The sequence below is a fragment of the Amblyomma mixtum genome, chromosome 6 (genome assembly GCF_055824585.1).
Source record: "Amblyomma mixtum isolate Tamu chromosome 6, ASM5582458v1, whole genome shotgun sequence".
Lineage (NCBI taxonomy): Eukaryota > Metazoa > Arthropoda > Arachnida > Ixodida > Ixodidae > Amblyomma > Amblyomma mixtum.
The window spans coordinates 95,261,726-95,283,158 of NC_143017.1; the positions used below are offsets into that span (position 1 = coordinate 95,261,726).

Genomic DNA, 21,433 nt, shown 5'->3' on the forward strand with positions numbered 1-21,433 from the left:
TTTCCAGGAAGCGAGTAAACAGTGTGTACAACGCCGCGAAAGCGCCAAGAACGTGTGTTCCACTCTCAAATCGCGATGTTCGCCTGCTATGCATGCCACGTTCCCGGCAAAAGGAACACGTGTCAGCACAGGGGAAGGAAATGAACGAAGGGAAAACTTTACTAAAGATAGGGGAGTTGTGCGAGATTATGGGTGGGGTCGTCATTCCAGGGATCCACTTACTTGAGCTGCCCTGTGGACCTGTTGTATGAGGGCCCGTTCCTCCGGGTTATCGCTGGTCATCAGCACCTCCCACTGCTCAAAAGACGTGTTTTCCGTCTGCAGAGTGTTTGGTTCGGCCCCACATCCCCACGAAATGTGGAAGAGTGTAGGGCGGGCCTGGCACCAGGGACGGGTGTCAGAGTACAATTTTGGGTGCATGAGATGTATTTTATGGAGGTTTGGAAATGTGTTCGTCTCTATCTGCCGCCAGGAGACGGCATATGGAATGTCTAATTTCCTACGAGGTGCGGGGAAGTGTCTCCTTTGAAGACGCTAAAACTCGAGGTGTTCGTTATACCTGGAAGGTAGAAGGGCAAAAGCGGGCACGGTTTTTGGCCCCGCTCGGTTGATGATGCCTCGAGGCATGTGCATGTGCCCTTTCGTTTAACTCCAGTCCCTCGTGGCCTGAGGTCCAGGTGAATTGGTGGTGCTCGACACGCGTGCTGTGAGTCTGTTATCTCATGAGCGCTTTGGCCTTGCGACTCGTAATGCCTAATGGCCATGGACGGCGGTGATCTCAGCGGCCACTGGTGTTTCGGCTCTTACAGAAGCAGTGAATAGAGTGGAGAAGCGGGCAATGGTAGCACAGGGGAATGATCCGCTTCAGTTTATTGTCGGTCGCGACTGTCAGCTGTAAAGATTAGGGCCAAGTCGAGATTAGGACCAAAGAGATAAGAAGACGATCAACAAGTGCCCGGAAGCTCGAGATTATGAGAAAACAAACCTGATGGGTGGCTAGATATTAGATTTAAAATGTCTACGATATATTTCTGACTTCAGCAAGCCTCCTAATCGTATTTGGCTATGCAGGAAAGAAACTCGGAAATGCGGGGGCATGCGACGTACGTAACACAGTGACGATTTAAGTGCGCATATGCTTTGAGAGGTGATTAAAAGAAAAGTGGTAGGGTTTGGCGGCGTTAAATCGAATAGACATGCGACAGCATGTGTTTAGCCTGGTTGGCTCATAGTTTTGCTTTGTGTTTAGCCTGTGCTTAACACTAAGGGTGATCGGGTGCGGCGATAGCATAGTTCTCTCGTGCAGTGGCCAGCGTAGCTGATCTTTTCGCGCTGCCGCGTGTTCGGAACCCTAGTCGCGGCAATATTTATTTCCCCAGGTTGGCCAAGGTCACCCTCAAGGTCAAGCATCACACAAGATTTCTGGTTGGAACCGTGTTAAGTAACATTCATGGTGACACACAGCGCAAAAGACGAGGAACCAGAGTAAGAAAGACACAGGACAAGCGCAGATTCTTTTTTACTCTGGTTCCTCGTCTTTTGCGCTCTGTGTCACCATGAATCTTTACCAACTATCCCAGTTGAACGTCGTGTTAAGTAACGTCACCCTCAAGGTATAAAGCTTCAGCAAAGATTTTTGGTTGGAACTGTGTTTAGTGCCTTCGCGCTAAAAAAGATACAAATAAAGGAAAATGAAACACGCGAGAGGCTCATCACCAACACATCTCTCATATTGAGCTACACGCGAAATCTTTCGCTTCTCACTGTTGTTGTGACCGTACTTCTGACCACGTGGGCCCGATCAAGCAGCTACCGTGAACAATCACCAAGGCCGACAACCTCGCGACGACCATGGGAAGTGGGATGCTTGGAATGCCCCTCCGAGCCTCAGCGGATTAGTGTAGCAGGAATGTCGAGGGCCGTTGTCAGCAGTAACCCCAGCGAAATTCCTTGAGCAGAGGTGACCACTATAGCGGCGAAGGCCGGGGACGCGCCGGAGGTATTGTCCGAGCGACCACAGCGGAGATGACCACTATAGCGGCGAAAGCCGGGGACGCGCCGGAGGTATTGTCCGAGCGACCACAGAGGAGGCGACGTGCCGGCGCCGGTCACGCTGGCGGATAATTGAAGAATTCTGTGGCCCCGACTCGCGTTCTGGGCAATCGGCGGGGAAGCAAGTTCATTCACCTGCTGGAAGACTTCGGGAGATTCCTTTCCCGCAGGGCTGGATGAGACAGCATCTTCCCCTCTCATCGACCCAGCTGCGAGAGAGTGGAAAAACCCGCACCTGCCCAGCCGTGGGTGGTAACAAGAACGTCCCCTTCGGTCCATCCGATTGGACAGTGCTCGTCGACCATTATTCCCCAGCCAGGGATCTGGGGAAACCGAACGATATTTAACTCGGCCGTGAGTGTGGCCGAGAAAAGCCTGCTAGCTCCAGTCGACTACGGTTGACGAAGACGTTCCCCTTCCACTGAGAGCCATTCTCAGTCCCGCTCTTGTAGATAATGTAATTATTCATGTAACCATGTAAATACAGTTTTTTCCTTCACTTCCCCTACTCCCCGTCTCCGGCCCACGTTTCCTTCCTCCTTCGGCACTGCGGCGGTGCTCCTGGACCCGATGCCTGGTGGGACACGCTACGAGCACGGCAAAACATAACACTGTGCCATCACAGAGGTTAGAAAACAGCGCGCTTACATTATCCTGCGTATTCGGCTGTCGGTAGCACATTGACATATTGGCTTAGTTTGAAGCAACTCAGGCTATGATGGACGCCGTAGTGGAGGGCTCCGGAAATTTCGACCACCTGGGGTTCTTTAACCCGCACTGACATCGCACAGTACACAGGCCACTAGCATTTAGCCTCCATCGAAATTTGGCCACCGCGGCCTGGATCGAACCCGCGTTCTTTGTGACAGCAGCCAAGCTTGCACCTCTGCACGAGTATCGTCAATGTGCGCCGCTTTCTGTACGGAGGCACCCAGAACGCCAGGGTTTCCCACGACCCAGACACGACGATCTGTGCAGCGAGGACGGCTGCCATCGAGGATAGACATTCACGACCGTTATAACAGCGTGTGTCCATGCTTAATGGAAGTGGTGAAACATGGTAGCGAAGTTGACATCAGGCAACGTGAAGAACCAAACGGAGCCGTACATTCTCCCTCCGTGCGCGTCTTTGTTGGTTAGTTTCTTTCTTTCTTTCTTTCTTTCTTTCTTTCTTTCTTTCTTTCTTTCTTTCTTTCTTTCTTTCTTTCTTTCTTTCTTTCTTTCTTTCTTTCTTTCTTTCTTTCTTTCTTTCTCTTTCTTTCTTTCTTTCTTTCTTTCTTTCTTTCTAATTCCGGCCTGCTGTCAGCGGCGATTCTGAGGAGGTCTCATGTGCACCCGTGCAGCTTTTAAAATTTATTCGCAGAAAATGAAGGAGGTTAAGCGTGGTTCTTCAAAAGAATACTTATCACTCAGGGAGACGCGGGGAGAGAGGGCACCCCATTCAGAGCCACCCCTGTTTGCTCTTTCGGCACGATGGCCACTAATCTAGGAGAACGCACTCGAGTCCGGTTACAGTTCTGTCAACAGATGATAGCGCTCCCAACGCGGTGCAATTTGGAACCGCTGGCGCATTCCAACTTACAGGAACTCACCGAAACAGTCGAGAACTTCAGAAGGTAGTACATTCTTTAACAAATCCCTAGAGGGTCGAAAGGTAGCCAACTAATATTCGGCGCGTCACGCGAGATATACTGAATGAGTGACCGAGCTTTGAGCTAACCCCTTATCAACCGCAGAAGAGCGATAAGCAATCGGCAGTAAAGACAAGCAGCGCAGGACTGTTTTGTGCGTGCCACGTGCTAACCACGAACAGCCCCAACTCAGCGCTTTGTGCGTCGGGCCCTTATCGGAATAACCTTGCGTCGTCTTGCCAAGCCACCGCCTTTTTTTTTTCGTATCTCTAATGGGCTGGCGGTTTGTGTGTGTGCATTGTACACACGCAAGGCTCTTATCTGTGCTCCGCTATTGCCGTCCGAGTTAAGGTGCACTGCGGTTCCACCGCACGGTGACATTCCTCGTTGCTGTCGTCCCTCCATACGGCAAGGTTGACAACGGCGGCAAATACTGTTGTCTTATCCAGCCGCAGGGACCTTCCGGAATTGAGATTTTGTGCACTAACAGCAGAGACATAATTTGCACGAATATTTGAGTCCATATCCAATGGGGCCACCAACAACAACGTGCAGGAAGCATGGGAAGCCCTAAGAGGAGTGCGCGAAGGGGGTGGTATATGAAATACTGTTCACTTGTGGAAAGTCATATATATGTTTGCCATACAGGGCGCTTCATAAATGCTTACGCATGGGAGCCTGAACGATCGTTATCAAATGAAGAAAAAAGCACAGATTGGCTTGAACGTTGAAGGGACTTCAAGAGTCGGCCATGGCAATGTGGGATGAAGATTCTTAGAAAGAGCGCAAAATCGTAGCCCGGCTTCTATCCGGCCTACGACGAAGTGAAGAAACTTTGCTGTGTCGCCTCTGCCTCTGTGTAGCTTTCACCAACCATTACTCTTTCTTAATTGGTATGGCTGATAGCCCTGCATGTGCCATCTGCGGGTATGACGAGACTATAACCCACATTCTTTGTGACTGCCCTGCCTACAGCGCCGAAAGGCAGCCTCTCAGCCGTGCGCTGGAGCGCCTGGATCCACACCCGCTGACGGAAATTAAGATTCTCGGCCACTGGCCGCGGCGATCGCCGGCGGTGAAGGCCTACAAGGCACTGCTCCGCTTCTTGCGAGATTCTGGCCTGCACTTTCTTTTTTTTTTTTTTTTTTTTTTGGGGGGGGGGGGGGTGTCGCTCAAAATTGCTTTTTGTGTTTTCGTATTGCTTAAGCGAGTTTTTGGCCGGCGACCGTGTTGCTGTCAGTTTCTGTGCTTTATTTTATGCATTTTTTTCTCTTGTGGCCGTATCTCATGCAGTCATTCATCCACAACAAGAGGACGACACATGCCAGCAAACAGTGAAGCGTATGTCAGGCCTCGTGCTTTCCGGTCACCTTCATAAACTCTTGACGGACCTCTTTTGTTCATTATTTCCAGTGACCGTCACGTGCAGGCGCAGGCCTAGCTCCTAGTGGAAATCGCACCGGCCGGACTTTTGTGCCTGTAGATAGCGCCTGCTAACACATTCCTTTATCTGCGTTCTAACGTCCAAGAGATAGCTGAGAGACACGAGCACTGCTGGCGCACGGCTAAATACGTTTCGACAGTAGGCACCTGCTTGGAGCTGTTCTCAGAATGTTGACAGTGCGGGGCACAAAGTATGGCGGAACTGGTAATGACGTCGTCCACGCTTGACGACGCGAAACTGGGCGCCATTGATTCGCAACTAGTGACAAATTAAGTCTGCCGTAGTTAGCGATGTATAGGCAAGCACATACGAAGTGCAGAAGGAACAATGTATACAGAGCGTTGTAGGTAGCACATATATGCATTCTGTCCAATCACAATATACAAAATGTACAACAGGGCACAATTCCCATTGGCACAAGGGTAGACACGATGCACATTGTACGTATATGCAGTATATGCCAGTGCTATGAAAATGTATTAGCAGCAGGAGCGTCCGGCTGTGTGTGTGGTCCCAAGGCCATTAAAATGTTTTAACTAATGCACTGTTCATAGCCTCACTGTGTTCGGCCTGCATACCTGCAATGCTCTGGATAGTGCATTCCAGGCAGGTAGGCCATGGACATCACGTTAGTTAAAATCGAATGTTGAAGTCCTGCTGTTAAACATCTTCACAACACTGCCAAATATTTTCATTACAAGCCTTAACATTCCATATGGTAGATATTCCCGCGGTGAATATACATGCAGAAGCAGCAGACTCCAGAGGGAGAACAATGGTTGACATTCGTCACTCTTGGGCTTTGTTTACAGGTGTAAGTATTTCTGTTAGTACGCAGTGCGATGTGTAGAGACGCGCTGTGCGCATAGTGACATGTACGGGTTGTTTTCTAGCCCACTGACAGCCTTTATACGCTGTGAAGAAAATATATCTATCGCCTGCTAAACTCCGTAGTGCAGCGAAAAATAAATATATAATGACCACGACGCGTTAATCTAGTTAAAAAGCACGCGAAACTGACTGCAGTGCATACGCAGAACAGGCAGCCTGCGCTGGCATATTAACGACAGAACAGGCTTACCTTTCGGGATTGTCAATTTCTGCGCTCAGGACACATTCATGCGCAGCAGGCGCCGATCTTACGATGATGCTGCACGATGAGCGATGTCTCGGCACAAATCAATGAATGAATAAACGACGCATGCATACACAGTGACTGCAAGTGTGGGAGAAAATTAGAACCGGAAGTAGCTGGCAGACTATTTTTTCCCATGATTCTTTGCGCTTGCTTCGGAAACGTACCTCACCCATCAATAAAAAATGATTTTCTGTCTTTTTCTGGCTGAGTTGACGCTTCTCCGGCAATAAATGACGCATTAATTGTTGAGAAATTTGAACTGAAAAAGTTTTTCCGCCATTTGATTCAAACTCGAGACGTCTACACCGAGGCGAACTGGTTGCTGCATAGTTTCCTGCATTTCGTATTTTCGTCTTTCCTAGCTCATAAAAACTCCGTTTTCGATGAGAGTGGTCTCTTCGTGATTAGAACGCCGTAGCCTGTCGATATACGTCAACTTAGATTTGCTCTCGGCGTCTAACATGCGCACATGCACGCGCTTATTAAATCCGCTCATTTCTGTCGCTCGCGTCGCGTCTTCCGGGGGCAGGAAACTGACGGCGCCACATAACAGATCGGACAAGTCAAGTGACGCCACATGCAAGAGATATCCGGCTAACAACCGGTCTTGTCGATAAGACAAATTTCACGCGAAAAAACACAAGTATAGGGCGTTATTATTGCAGCCTTCCTGGAAACTTTCCTCCTTCGACTTCTACATCGCACGGCAAGCCCCTGTGACGTCGCCGAAGGAACGAAAATGTCGCTTCAGACGGGGTTCAAGTAGGAACCACCAGCAGCAGACACTTTGCAGTCTTATCCCCGTGCTTTTGTTCATGAACTATGACCGTTAGCTCCTATTAGTTTCCAGCCGCTGTCAGCACTGTCCGGCGCCATCTTCTGTTCAAAGAAGCTATGAGCGAAGCAGCTCGAACCGTAGCGCTGCTCTTTGCTACAACTTATCTCGCTCAAGGCGGTCAATAGCTGAATGAAAGAATGAAAAAAAAAAAGGGCTTTCATGACTGAACAAATCAGGCCGGCGAATGGAAAAGAAAAAAAAGAGATCGAGGCTATCCCGGGGCGGAAGTAGAACTGTAAGCAACTGTAAGCAAAAAATGAACGGGCGATGCATTCACTGCTCGAAACTATGCCTTACCCACTGTGTAGTGGTGGTGACGATGTGGATTGACACAAATTTGTATCGGGCGGTCACAGCAGCTGTGTTTTAGCCAGGATAATGAAGAAAGAAAATACACAGGCGACCATACGACGTGACCCGAAAAATCTGTGTTAGCGATACGCGTTGTACACGTTTCATTTTTACATTGATCGTTTTCCTACTACGTCTTTGAATTTTCTATCGCTGTGGGCTTACGACGGGGGGATCGAGGCTCGTTGGTGGGGATACATTTTTACCGGTGGGTGCCCCGCAGGAGGCATGCATCTTCCAGGCTCGGAGGGTGCCTTGAAGTGGAGGCTTAACTCACACAGAAAGACTAGACAGCAGGTTTTTGCACAAAAAGGACTGCACTCTAAAAAGAACAGGCAGTCGTATAGTCACTAACCTTCAGGGTAGTAACCATTTGTCACATATATGCCTAGGTAGTAACTGCAAGGTAATAACAGTTACTACCGCTGAGTGGTAGCAACAGGAACTACTTTTAGTAACATTTACTACCCTTAGAGTAGTATCTGCAACTGCTCAATGTAGTAAGAGCAACTACCCTTTGTACCATTTACTACATCTGAAAGTAGCAACAGCAACTACCTTTAGTACCTTTTACTACCTCAGAAAGTAGTTGCAGCAACTGCTTTAATTCTCAGATACTACCTTCAGTTACAGGAACTACCTTTAGCAACATTTACTAGCTCTGAAGGTAGTGACAGGGATTACCTCTAATAGCATTAACTACCTCTAGAAGGCAGTAACAGCGCTTACCTTTTATTTCATTTACTACCTTCGAAGGTACAGAAACTACCTTTAACAACGTTTACCTCTAGATAGCAGCAGAGCCCCGCCGCGGTGACTCAGTGGTTACGGTGCTCGGCTGCTGACCCGAAAGACGCGGGTTCGATCCCGGCCGCTGCGGTCGAATTTCGATGGAGGCGAAATTCTAGAGGCCCGTGTGCCGTGCGATGTCAGTGCACCTTGAAGAACCCCGGGTGGTCGAAATTTCCGGAGCCCTTCACTACGGCGTCCCTCATAGCCTCAGTTGCTTCGGGACGTTAAACCCCAATAAACCATAAACCATCTAGATAGCAGCAACTGCAACTAATGTTGTACATGGCGCTTCTTTATTTGGTGAACTAGCCCCCAATCTATGGTTGATAACACCTAAGTATTGCCCCATCGGTGCACCACTTTGCTTTGCAAAAATATACCTTGCGTGAGCTGGAGTGCGCGGAGCGCACCACCGGCAGGCGGCAGACGTCTATGTGGCGGCAGTTTTTCCCAATTTTCGTATCAAAATTGTGACGCAGCCGTTTTGTCGTACACTACTGCGAGTGAGGCATACGAGTTCTAGTTGCAAATACCATACTCCTCTTAGTCAGACTGAAGACTAGTTCCCGGCAGGGATTCGAGCCATCGACATATGTACCTCCAATTATATTCTATTCTCCGACTTTCGTTCCGAATGGTGTGATACTAGCAGCTGCATTTACAACCTCCGCTTCCAGTGAGGTAGTAACGAGGTAGTACAAATGTAGTAACGGTCAAAAAAGGTATACTAACAGCAGTAATTACTATACCTTTTTGCTACCTCCTTTTTCATGGAGATAGTAACGAGGTCGTAAGAAGGTAGTACAAAGGTCGAAACTGTTAAAAAAAAAAGATATAACAGCAGCCGTTACTACGTTTTCAATACATTTTTTTTTTTAAGAGTGTACGCTGTTAAAGCAGTAAAACTATGCATATCCGTCAGCAACGTCACCGTCGTTGCCATGTCAGCGACACCACATTCAAATGACATCATACTGCATTTCAATTCATTACTGCGCTACTCATGGGAACAAACAACACCGAACGCAAAGATCGCACATACAGATACGGCGCTCGGAAAATGTATGTGCGGTTTTTGCGCCCGGTGTTGTTCGTATCCATCAGTGGCGCACTGATGAACTTAAACATTTGCAGCTTTACTTACCTTTACCACACTGTGGCTACCTTTCCCATTCCGTTTCAATTCCATAAGCAGGTTGCGTGCCATCTTGTGCAAACATGATATGCACTATGGCGCAAAGCTGCGACCACTGTTTGCCAGCTTGCAGACGTCTGTGGTTGGCTCGTGAGCGCGCGAGAACACCTCGCGTTGGGTTCTATGTGTGGCATTGATTCAACAATAAAGAAGAAAATAAAGAGCGCCTGTTGCATAACATCGTGACGTCGACGGTTAGAATGCCGTCTCGATCAAGCGAAGCGGAAATTGAGTGGAGTCTTCAAAGGGCAGCAGACGTAGTGGTGAAGTACGCGGCCGAAAGAGGCCTGGCGTGCTCACCGCAGAAGTCGGAGCTCTTCGTGTACAATAGCGACAGCAGGAACAAGAGAGACGTAGAAATTAAAGTGGTGGTGGGAGGCCTGGAGGTGCCCAGGGTCGAGGAAATGAGGATCCTAGGCATGTTTATCAACAAGAAAGGCAACAACACCAATACCATAAAGAAATTAGCCACATATGCAGACCAAGTGGTAGGCATATTCAGGAGGGTAGCGGTAAAAGGGCGAGGACTAAAAGAAAGGAATCTCCTGAGAATGTCGCAGGCGTACGTAATAAGTCGGATCTGCTACGCGACGCCGTACCTAAACATGAACAAGGCAGAAATAGAGAAGGTAGATAGAATATTGAGGAAATGCGCCAAGCGAGCTCTGGGACTTCCGATATCTACGTCGACGGAGCGGCTTGAAAAAATGGGGGTACACAACAGATGGGTTGAGCTGGCAGAGGGGGTTAGGATATCCCAATTAGAACGGCTCGGCCAGTCTGAAACGGGCAGGACAATACTCGAATGGGTAGGAATCCGGCCAGAAAGTAGCACGCACAAGATGGTAAACATCCCGGCAGGAATCAGGGCCAAGATATGCGTCCCACCTATGCCGCGGAACATGCACCCCGTGTATAACAAGGAAAGGCGAGAACATAGGGCTAAGGCCTACGAGAGGAAGATGAAGGAGCGACCGGCAGACCAGGTGGCGTACGTAGACGCGGCGTGCGGACAGCACGGGGCGGCTGTATCCGCTGTGGTCGACGGGGCAGAAGTACCAACGGTAGCGGCTTCGAGCCGCACGAGAGCTGCCAATGCGGCGGAAGAGTTGGCGATAGCGCTCGCTTGCGTCGGTACCAAGGCCACGACGATTTTAAGTGACAGCAAAACTGCAGTAAGAAACTTCGCGAAAGGAAGAATCTCGGAAGAGGCCAAACACGTCCTCGAGGCGAGGCCGATAGAACGTAACATAGAGATAATATGGATCCCAGCGCATGAGTCTATTGCAGGAAATGAGGCTGCACACGAGCTTGCCCGAGCTCTCTATCACCGGGCGGCCGCAGAGCAGCCCTCCCGCATAGACATGAAAGATAGCCTAATTTCATACCACGAGATCACGGAACATTATAAGCTGAGCAGGAGGGTCTATCCGCCGCCCGACCGTTCCCTCGCAAAAGAGGAGGCAATTGCGTGGAGAAGATTGCAAGGGGGGAATCATATAAGCCCCTTCTGGGTATACATAACAATCTCCAAAGAGGAGAAAGACCAATATTGTATAACGTGCGGGGAGAGGGGCACTCTCGACCATGTCATATGGGAATGTGCTGGAAGCCCGGGCGCCGAGCAAAATATAGAAGATAGAGAAGCCTGGGAGACCTTGCTGCGGAGCGAGGACCCCGCTAAGCAGCAACAAGCCATCCGCCTGGCGGCTGAGGCCGTGAAGAGACAATGTGTCTTCACCAGACCTTAGTTTGCGAGGCTCCTAAGTAGGGCTCCCTTAGGCCTGCGTGCCGGGGGGTCCAAAAAGGAGTCTCATTTCGGTGGAAATAAACGTTTTGATGATGATGATGATGATGTCTCGATCAGCGATTGATGCGCGTTTTGTAATGCTTCACTGCCGAATCCGGAACAACAGGGGTGAGGGTATAGGGTGGAATAAGGTCTGGTCCTCCCCTCCTACCTTGTCCTCAAGCATGTACAGTTTTTCTTCATTACTAAGTCCTGGCGCTGGGAATGGAGCCTCCCCCCCTCTCCTAACCCGCCCCCATTACAAAAAAAGAAAAAGACACCCGGATGTTCCCCGGATGAGTCTCTGCGACAGCCTGCCAGAAATTGCGCTCACGCCGCCTACAAGAATTTCTGCTTGAAATCAATGAACTGAGTGCAGCAGCATTACCACCTCCTCAAACGCACCTCCAAATTATTTTCGGCGCATATAAAACCTGCGACAAGTGTGGTGCCGTCAATATGGGGTCCGCGCATTGCTGCAGTGGACAAAGGCGGCATGGGACGAGAGCATTCTGCGAATGAATTAACTGACAGAGTACTGGGCAGTGAACCAATAACAGTATACACAGAGCCTGAGAAGCCTGTCGTTGCAACAGGTTATCGCTGTAAACGTTTGAGATGAATTTCGCACGTGCACCCGAGTTTTTCTTTTCGTTAAGAGAAATACTCGCCTTCAGTGAAACTGTACGAGAATATAATGTTTTGGTATAGTTACTGCACCACTTTGGAATTATGACACCCGCGAATGAAATGCGTGCGATTTCCGCAACTATGTAAATGTGTAAATAAAACACTGAACAAAGCACCCCTTGAAGTGACTAGCGTTGCCCCAACACTCGATTGGCATCAGAGCAGCCATTCGCCAAAAAAAAGTCGCTTTTCTGAAACAAACGCTACGCAGAGAAAAACGCCCTTGCGCGTTACAAGTTGCGCCATCGAGAGACCGACAAGGGTTTTGACCGAGCAAACGCGCCTACTTTGTTCTGAATTGACCTAGAGGCTTGTTTACTTCTGCTCTTTTTCACCGCCCTTGAGGGAAGGGAGGCGAGAAGCGGAGGAGGAGACTGCTCTCTTTCCCCGACCAGTGTTCCGGTCAACGAACGAGAACTGCATTGCCCAACCTTGCCCTCGTGTGATGCTCCGCCGAAACGGGACGGACGAGCGGAGCTTCTGCCGCCTCGCAGCGCCGAAAAACACACAGCAAAAACAAGCAGCCTCACAGCTGCGCTGAGTAGTGCAAAGTGGTGCAGAGCTTGTTCCCGAAAACGAAACTGCGGGCAATGACTGCAATCTTCCAGCACCAGGCGGCGTGCGCTATCAGTGACGTCACTCTTGCAGAGGTTTGAAAAGGAGGTCGCGAAGGGCGAGTGTGAGCAGTTTGCATCCACGCCACCCTTTGGGGCGGTATGAATCGTACGGCTGAGTTAACCTTATCAAGTTTAAGTAGTAAAGAGGCCGCCATGCCAGGTGTTTGTAGTAATTTTAGTAGTAGCTGTCCGGACAACACCATGAGGTAGGACTCGTTGTTTTCGTCTTTGTGGTGCTTTCTCGCCCGTGGCAAGTGTCCCGTGAACTTGCTCCTCGTTTCGCCAGGCTAAGCCTAACTTCCGAGGCGAGCGTGACAGACCTTGATTTCTCTCTGATCAACCAGTCTCATCAGCGGACGGTTTCCTCGAAAAGCTGGGCTTATGGCAAAGTATCGATAAACCCCTCGTACGCCGTGTAAAAGTTTTAACTGCCTGTGCGTCGTGTTTGCGAGCAATCTTAGACATTTCTAAACTGCGACGCTCTGAAACGGGACGAAATTAATGTTTGTGTTTTTAACTGTGATCCCATTCTTGCCGCAGACGCCTCGCCGATGGTATGTTTGCGCGTGACCATCGTTCGGCGACATGCGTTACGTGCTCTTTCGGTCGGCAGTGTAAACGGGATGCTATCTCGTCTTTTGTTGTCCCGTGACCGTACCTCGGAGGAACTTCCCGTTGGCTGCCATATCCGAGACGCTGCCCTCCTCCGCCTCCTCGCCTAATTCTTTACGTTGTTGGGGTTTCAGGCAGTTGCGTATGCCGATGCTGTGACCCAATTGCGCTGCGCCGCGAGGTGTTGCGGTGGCATAGCTTTAATTGTGGTTATGTCGCATTTGGTGGAAGCGTTGAGTTTCGGTGTTTTCGTTAGGCAAGTTTCATTGCAGGAGGTAAACAGTACATTTAATGCCATAAACGGCTGGAACCTTCCTCCACCTTTTACTGCTGAGGGGCAATGTTCGTTTTGGATGCCAGCGTCACTTTCCTTCAGATATCTGCATCTTCTGTGGGTACATTCCGCGTCGATTTGCTTGGTGTCCATGCAGACATTTCGAAAATGAAATCCCGACTTTGGTAAAATTAGGGCAACGCGTGAGGTCGTCAGGGTTCTGGAACCTTCTTGTGCGCATCTATCTGCGTTGCTGCTTCCGTTGTCGACTCAGATTTTCGCCTCGCAGCTTATCCGACCGCTTCGTCTGTCGCGATTAGTAGCTGCGAAGTTGCTGCACTGGTGCATAGGGATTATTCTTCGTGCATGTTCCAAGGCCGTGACTTTTTCTCTACTTGCAGTTTAGAAACTTTTATTTCAAATATTCCGGAATGCATCGGTAGCCGTTTGTAAAATGGCACTTTTGCGGAATTTGACAATTGTGCAGTCCTGTTAAGCTCGTGTTGTGTGGTCTGGTTTTAAAGCGCTACGTGTATTGCATCAGATGCGTTCACTTTGCCATTTTTCATGGCAGCTGCGTCGACGTTCGCGGGAATTTTTCATTTTTAATTTTTCCTTTGGCTGGAAATTATTTAGCCTTGTTTTACAGCGACTGCTGCTGCTGCTTCATTTGTAAGATTGCTTTAAGGACTTGACATTAATTCGTAACGGGGAAGTCCTCGAAACTCTCAAATCGCTGTTTTCAGGCCGAAGAAGGTGATGGCAGTTAGTATGTCCCATGCTGGACGAAATCCGTCATCTCTAAAATGCAGAGTTGTTACAAAACGTCCAATTTCATTCGGCTGCTTGTAGTACTGGTTAAACTTCCGCTGCCTTTGTGCAGATAGAACAGCTGTGTGAGAGTTGCACTGTTTTTACTGTAGAAAACAGCTGAGCACTTTGGTGGCAAAGGGAGAAAACAGCCAGAGGTGGCCACTCCCACTGACTGCAACCGAAACAGTATATTTGTTTTATTCTTAGTCCAGCGTTAGCTGCTCGCACATTTGTCCTTTCTTTTTCCACTCCATTCGTAGAATTCTGGAATTATTAGCCTGCAGGCGGTTTGATCATCACAGCTTCTCGTATTTAATTTAAATTCAGTCCATTTTACTTCGCATGGATGGGGATGCATGGATTTCCCTGTGCTAAGCTGGTGCTAAAGGCATCCTGAACTTTGAACAAAGTGTAGGCAAAGGACTGGATGAAAAGGATTTACACAACTCTTGTGTTCGGCTCCGTTTTCTGAATGATTTGCTGTAGGTCTATAGGCAATGTTGCTGCACCTTATCTGCAGTTCCTTTCCACCCAGATGATTTTGGACCTCCTGTTTGTCTCCACTGCACTTTTGCTACTTACAGACTCCTGGTGCAGAGTTTGTGTATAGCTACAAATGCTACATACAAATATATTGAAATGTTTGGATTAAAACTTTCATGAATGGACCAAAGGACTGCGAAGTTCGAAAGAAAGGTCTTTGCTTGTGGCTTGCTGCATATTTATTGCGAACTGAGGCAAACTACCATGGAATTGTCTGGCCGAGCACCATTGGTTATATACAGATTTCTTTTGAAGCTAAGATGCCTGCACATAGTCTAGGAGTATGCTTTATATTCAGGAAAATGCATCTAAATTTGCATGCACAAGGAGCTTCAACGTGAGAAAGGGTATTAAAAAAAAAAAAGCTAACCAGTAGATCAAGGTACTAAACCTCTGTCCAGTATTATTGGCTTAGAGTAGTCGATATTTCTTCTTTTGCCCGCCGCGGTGGCTCAGTGGTTACGGCACTCGGCTGCTGACCCGAAAGACGCGGGTTCGATTCCGGCCGCGGCGGCCGAATTTCGATGAAGGCGAAATTCTAGAGGCCCGTGTGCTGTGCGATGTCAGTGCACGTTAAAGAACCCCAGGTGGTCGAAATTTCCGGGGCCCTTCACTACGGCGTCCCTCATAGCCTAAGTTGCTTCGGGACGTTAAGCCCCAATAAACCAAACCATATTTCTTCTTTTATATTGTAGTTTGGCTATCTGCAGTTAACTGTTTGCTTTGAAAATTGTCTGCTACATGTGTGTTGAGATTGTGTTGTCAGTGTGTTCCTTGCCTGTCATTCTTTAGACCTCTACCGAGCACACTGAACATGCATTGTGCATGCATTGCGGTGCTGTGTAGCCAGGCATCTCTCAGTACTTTGTCAGGATATATTCGCTGTATTGGTGCCCTGAGGTTTTTCAAACAGCACTGTCAATAAACAAACAAGATATCACTTTGCTCCAATAGTAGACTGTACGTAGTAGACTACTCTGCTTGCCTCCTCGTCACTCGGCGTTTTATAGACTGTGCTGCTGTCAGCTACACCTTCGCTCAAGTCCTCTGTAGCATAATTTGTGAAACAAGGTGGATTCACTGCAGAAGTGAGGTGATAATGGGCTTGAGTTTAACAAATGCTAGTTTCGCTCTGTGCATGTGCACTTCACAAGGGGAATTGGGGGGCGGGGGTGAGCTCTACATTGTATGCATGCTTGGGGAACCACATATTGTTGCACAGAGTGCACAGTGCTGTTATTCCTGCATGTGTTCTAACATATGCTGTGCTTTGGATGCAGAGGGGGAAAAAGTGGGTGGGGGGATGCAGAATGTGCTGGAAATTGGGCAGAGAATGAACCAGTATCGCCATTCCAGCTAGGCTGTGGCAGCAAAACTAATGTCGTAGCAGCTCGCATTTCCTAATACAGGGTGAAATACCCTTCCCTGCAGTGATATTGGAGGCCCGCACTGAGGGTTAGTGCATGCTGACCTTGTTGTTCTCCCCGGTTGCAGGACGCTGCTGCTTCACTACTGTATCTCTCTGGGCGCTGGGCCTCTGTGGTGCTCCTGATGCGCCCCATGCCGCCGACGTGTCGCTGTCAAGCACAGGAGGCAGCGGCGTGGGGTCTCTGAAAGCGCCCCCTGTGGACAACTCCCATGTTCGAGTGAGTGCAACTTTGGTGTGGAGCAGTCTGCTGTTGCAAACTGTGTTCACTTGCAGAGCTCTTTTGAGCAGCTGCGGAAACGATTGGCTCTAAGGCGTTATCTGTCCTCTTGCAGAAGGGAGGAGAGCTGTTTGCGCGGCAGTGGAGCGAGGAAGCGGTGCGGCTGACGTTCCGCTGCCGTCTGACCGAGCAGACTGAGGTGAACTGGGAAACAGTGCTGTGCGAGGGCCGGCTGTACGTGCAGCTGCCGTCCTGCGTGCTGCCGGAGGGTTCCCGCGAAGCCTTTGTCACACTGCTCGAGTTTGCCGAGGAACAACTGGGTTGCACCCATGTCCTGGTCTTCTTCAACAAAGACCGCACCGACAGAGGTACTACTTTGCTTGTGCCTCTTCCTCCTCCTGCACTTCCCGGGTCTCTTGGGTTCTATGTAAATGTGTGCTTAGTGGCCTGGAGATGGGCAGTACATGTGAAAAAAAAACTATATATTTGGAGGTCTTTGTTTGCCTGTTCAAACTGGTGTTCATCAGCAGAGAGAAGCAGGTTAAGTGTGCTGTCACTTTGCTGTTGCTTGGCTGCTGGTGCTGGCAATCTTGTGTGGCTGTGGATCTCTAGGGCTGCTTAGCCCTAGAGAGCAAGGGTGCTTATTTCTTTATCAATACTTCTGCATAGAGGAGATGCTCCTGCTTTGGATTTTTTTCTTTGCTAGACCAAGAGCTGCAGCACAAGAACTGCCCTGCATTTTGCCCGCTTGGCCTTCAGTCATCTTGCCTTGCGTCTCATTCTGTTCCTTCCTTTTGCTTGCTCTTTGCTTTGCCCTTATTAAATAGTGCTTCCAGAGTATACCTGCTTCTCTCTCCTCTTTTTCTGTTAGTCTTGCTTGTGCCAGGAGAACTTCGCCTGGCTAGCAACAGTGCAGCTGTTCTGGAACTGCAGCGGCTGCTGCCCCTGCTCTCTTGTGGCTTTACCGCGTTCGTGTGCAAGTCGTGCTGCAGTGTTGGCAGTGTTTCTCCTTGAAGTACTCAATTCAATGACTCATGTCAATGGCACTGTGCTGTGTGTAGCATGTTTTTATAACCTGCCAAATTTTCTGCAATCCAGTGGCTATGCCTATGCTGCCGCTAGGATGTCCTGTTTGCACGGTTTTTTGTATAAATGCGGAGGCATTATATGGCTCATGAGGTGGAGAATCCGGTGCTGTCGTTATCCACGACAGACAGTCCAAAAACCCACACGACCTCATGACGTTATCTAGTGCCTACATCAGGAGGAAAGAAGGAAATATAAAATTTCTCCGTAGTGAGTTTGAACCCAGGCCGGCGTGAAGAGATCACCTTCAGTGGCCACTTCATTAGAGCACTGTGCCATCACTGCAGCACAACACGCTGTGCACTAAACTGCCAGTCTCTCGCGCTGTGTTTGGGTATCGTCACGTTCATCAGATTGATGTGGGCGGTGCAAACAGATCAACTTAGCTTGCCTCGGCGTTTGAGAAGTATTAGCCATTGTTGCAGCCAAGCGTCCCGCGTGCATGCTTTCGCATTCGCAGCGTGTAAGTAGCCGTAAGTGCCCGTAATGTTTTTTTTTTTTTTTCAGGCTTCTAATTTTGTGGTTCTGTGCTGTTTTTGTGCAGCTGGCATTGTACGCACGTTCATGTTCCTGGGGTTCAGTGTCCTGGCCCCGGGACATCCCCTCGTGCCACAGTCCACTTCTGAAGGGCTCCTCTACATGGCTTACACCATTGAGTGAGACATGGCGGACACCGACAACCCACTGTGCTTCCTTGCTCTACTGCTGCACCGATAGTTTCTTCGTTTTGTTCCTTTTTCTGCAACTCTTTCGGGGAGGAGATCCAAAGTGTGTAACCTTTCGAGTTCATACGTTAGAAGAAAAAAAAAAGGGGTTCAAAATTTTGTGGGGAAATTTTGCAGGGTTGGGCGAACGGATTCACTATTGGGATGTTGTTTCAGGGTGGGCATTTTCAGAGACCGCGCGTTATATCTAGGGCTTGATATCCACAAGCGAGGCTGTAGTTATTTGCATTAGGAGTTTGTGCATCTGTTAGCTACTGACCTATCCAAGGCGTGGCGGCATGATTAAGTATGTTGAGGTTTTCCTTGAGGTGTGCTTGTATGTGCCGTGACTGCACCTCTTTGTCTAGTTGCTGTAGGGGATGTATTGTAGAAGTTTGTTTGGGACCAATCCAGTTAGTGTCGGGGCTTAAGCTAGAGGTTAGGCTACTTACATTAGCAAAGGGGAAAAAAAAAAAGTTTGCATCTCAAAATTTGAAGCACCCATTTGCCTCGCTTGTGGTGAAACTGGCTTCCTCCTGTGCTAGGCTAGCAGGACGTCTTGTACTCTTCACTCATAAAGTTCAAAAATGTAAAAAAAATATGCATAAACTGCCAAAAATGTTCAAAAAAGACAAATGGCCTTGTGTATGTCATTTCTTCATTAAATATTTCTTTCTCGCATTGTGCGACTTTTTTTTTTTTACTTCACAGTTAACCTTCCTTTTTGTGCATGCAACACATACTTTTTTTTCTGTTCTCCACTTCCTTCTGGTTCTTCCTTCTAGTACAAATAAAACCTTTTGTCTTGCTGATGCTTCGTTTCCAGTTCTCTTTTGCTTCTCCCACAACTGCCTGTGAGGTACAGTCGGAGGAGATGGTGGCTGTAGCAAAGCTGCCCGAAACTGGCATGGAGCTCTGCCTCTAACTGCTTTATGTTTGGAGGTCCTGAGTAATTCTAGACCAATGCGTATTGTGAAATAGTGTTTGCTTGTTTTTGCAGATTAGAATGTGTGCGTGCATTCGGCAGGTTCTTTCACATCATGAATGGCAGTTTACCAATATCCCTCAAGGGAAAAGTATATAACAGCGGTATCCTACCGGTACCCGCCTATGGGGCAGAAACGTGGAGAAAAACGAAGAGGGTTCAGCTTAAGAACAACGCAGGAAAGAAAAAATGGTAGGTGTTAAGAGACTGGAAACTGGCGGAGTGGTTGAGGGAACAAACGCGGTTTAATGACATCTAGTCGAAATCAAGGGCTAGGAATGGGCGTGGGCAGAGCATGTAATGCGAAGGCAAGATAACCGCTGGTCTTAACCCTTTCAGGCGCCATTTTTTGTTTTGACTGAAATCGATTACTTTTTCACCTAAGTAGTGTATTGAGGCCTCAAAAAAGGGAATTTGTTAGTTTTCGAACGTTAAAGACTAGCAGGTAAGTTTTTACAACGATGTGAAGAATTTTGTACAAAGTGTCAGATTTGTTAGAAATAACATCGAAATTTTCTCCCGTGTCAGGTAAGCACCGTGGAAATCGTTGAATCGCTTTATGTTTCAAAGATTCACATTATGCTCGAAATTGAGCAAAAACAATGTTTTCACTCGCGGCAAAATCTGTCTGCACAAAAATGGCGGACAAAGTGCTACCTAGCTCTCTTAGGTGAAATATTTACTGCATTCGCTACATGGTACAAAAAAGCAACTTATTTGCAACAAGAAGGCTGCTCAATTTGACTGAAATAATGAAATCACTGTTAAGTGCTCCAGTTTCTCAGAAAAAGCTAAGTTTGCCGCTTACGCAATTGTGTACAAAGCGCCTAATAGGGTTAAGGGTAACAGAGTGGATTGCAAAAAAATGCAAATGCGACGGAGGGCGGCAGAAAGTTAGGTGGGCGGATGAGATTTTTTGCGATGATACGGTGCCCGCAGCTGGCAAAGGGCGAGACATGGGAGGGGCCTTTGCCGTGCAGTGGGCGTAGACGGGCTGGTAATGGATAATTTTGACCACCTGAGGTTTTTTAACATGCACCGACGTCGTGCAGTAGACGAGCCTCTAGCATTTCGCCTCCATCGAAATGCGACCACCACTACGTCTACGTAATTGCGTCCGGCTTCGTAGACGCAATTCAAGAAACACTAAAGAACATCATTCTGGAGCTGCCACAGAGGGAGCTTGCAGACTTTCGCGAAGTGAAGAAGGAACAATGGAAACTGGCAAAGAAAGTGCCTGGAGTTCAGACGCTCCACCTGTGGAAGTAGGTTCAGTCAACTGAAGGCAGCTCCTACCTGGCCTCCACCGCTGCTTCTGAATGGAAGAGACTGTGATCTGATCAGTGCTTCGTGCTGGACAATCTACTCCGCGCAAAACCGAAATCAACTGTCGCCGTTTATTTCTTGTTGGCATCCCATTTTTAATTGCCTCCCGATTAAAACTCCCCATGATTAAAAACCTTGCAGATAAATCGTTCCCCTCAGGAGACGACGTTTTGTTTCCTGACAGTGCCTTGTAGAACCATTCAACACAGAGGACGCAGGTTTGGAAACGCCGACTTCAGAAACGCATTAATATTAACTTTTCTAAACAAAAATTTTTCTAAGAACCGAGAAATGATCTAATATCTTTAATGAATCGATTATATATACCAATAGACCGTACGACGAATAAATTAGAGAATACAAACAACGTTTTACTGCTACCAGCCAATACTTATGACATCAGGCAAAATAGCGAATTTATTCCCATTTTCACGCATTAAGAGCGCCGCTAACAAGCGAATAGAAGCTCTATAAGCATTGAGAATGGTTCGGATATTGGGTTAAATAAAATGTAACCACGTTCAATGAGTGCTAAATCAAATTTCTTACAGCTACTATTTCTAAGAGGCAGTAATAAACAAAAACATGAACTCAGTTTTGTGCTCATTTTTGTATTTTAAAACAATATAATGCAACACTTTTTTAGTGCCTTAAAATTATCATTTATTAAGGATTATTCAGGCAAATTTTAACAAAATTCGATGATGATGTTTTTTTTAAACCCAATTGTCAAAGTTGTCACTTTTTTGGCGTTTTTGAACCTCGGCCAATTTTGAGACCGTACTGAAAACTATCTGTCAAGTCTAGAGCAACAGAACGTGCCTGAAGTGAGTAAAAACAGCTGAATACTGAGAAAAATATTCAGTGGGAAGATCTTTAGGCATCTTGCCCTAAGGCTGCCCTGAAA

General features: G+C 48.1%; 1 protein-coding gene across 1 annotated transcript; it reads left to right on the forward strand.

The window, feature by feature from the left end:
* Positions 1-9,641: 9,641 nt before the first annotated feature.
* Oda (Ornithine decarboxylase antizyme) lies at positions 9,642-19,027 on the forward strand. Its single transcript, XM_089550990.1, has 4 exons — positions 9,642-9,858; positions 16,274-16,425; positions 16,541-16,793; positions 18,056-19,027. Exons 1-4 carry the CDS (start codon positions 9,642-9,644, stop codon positions 18,169-18,171), a joined length of 738 nt encoding a protein of 245 aa, XP_089407116.1. The 3' UTR covers positions 18,172-19,027.
* The last annotated feature ends 2,406 nt before the right edge of the window (positions 19,028-21,433 follow it).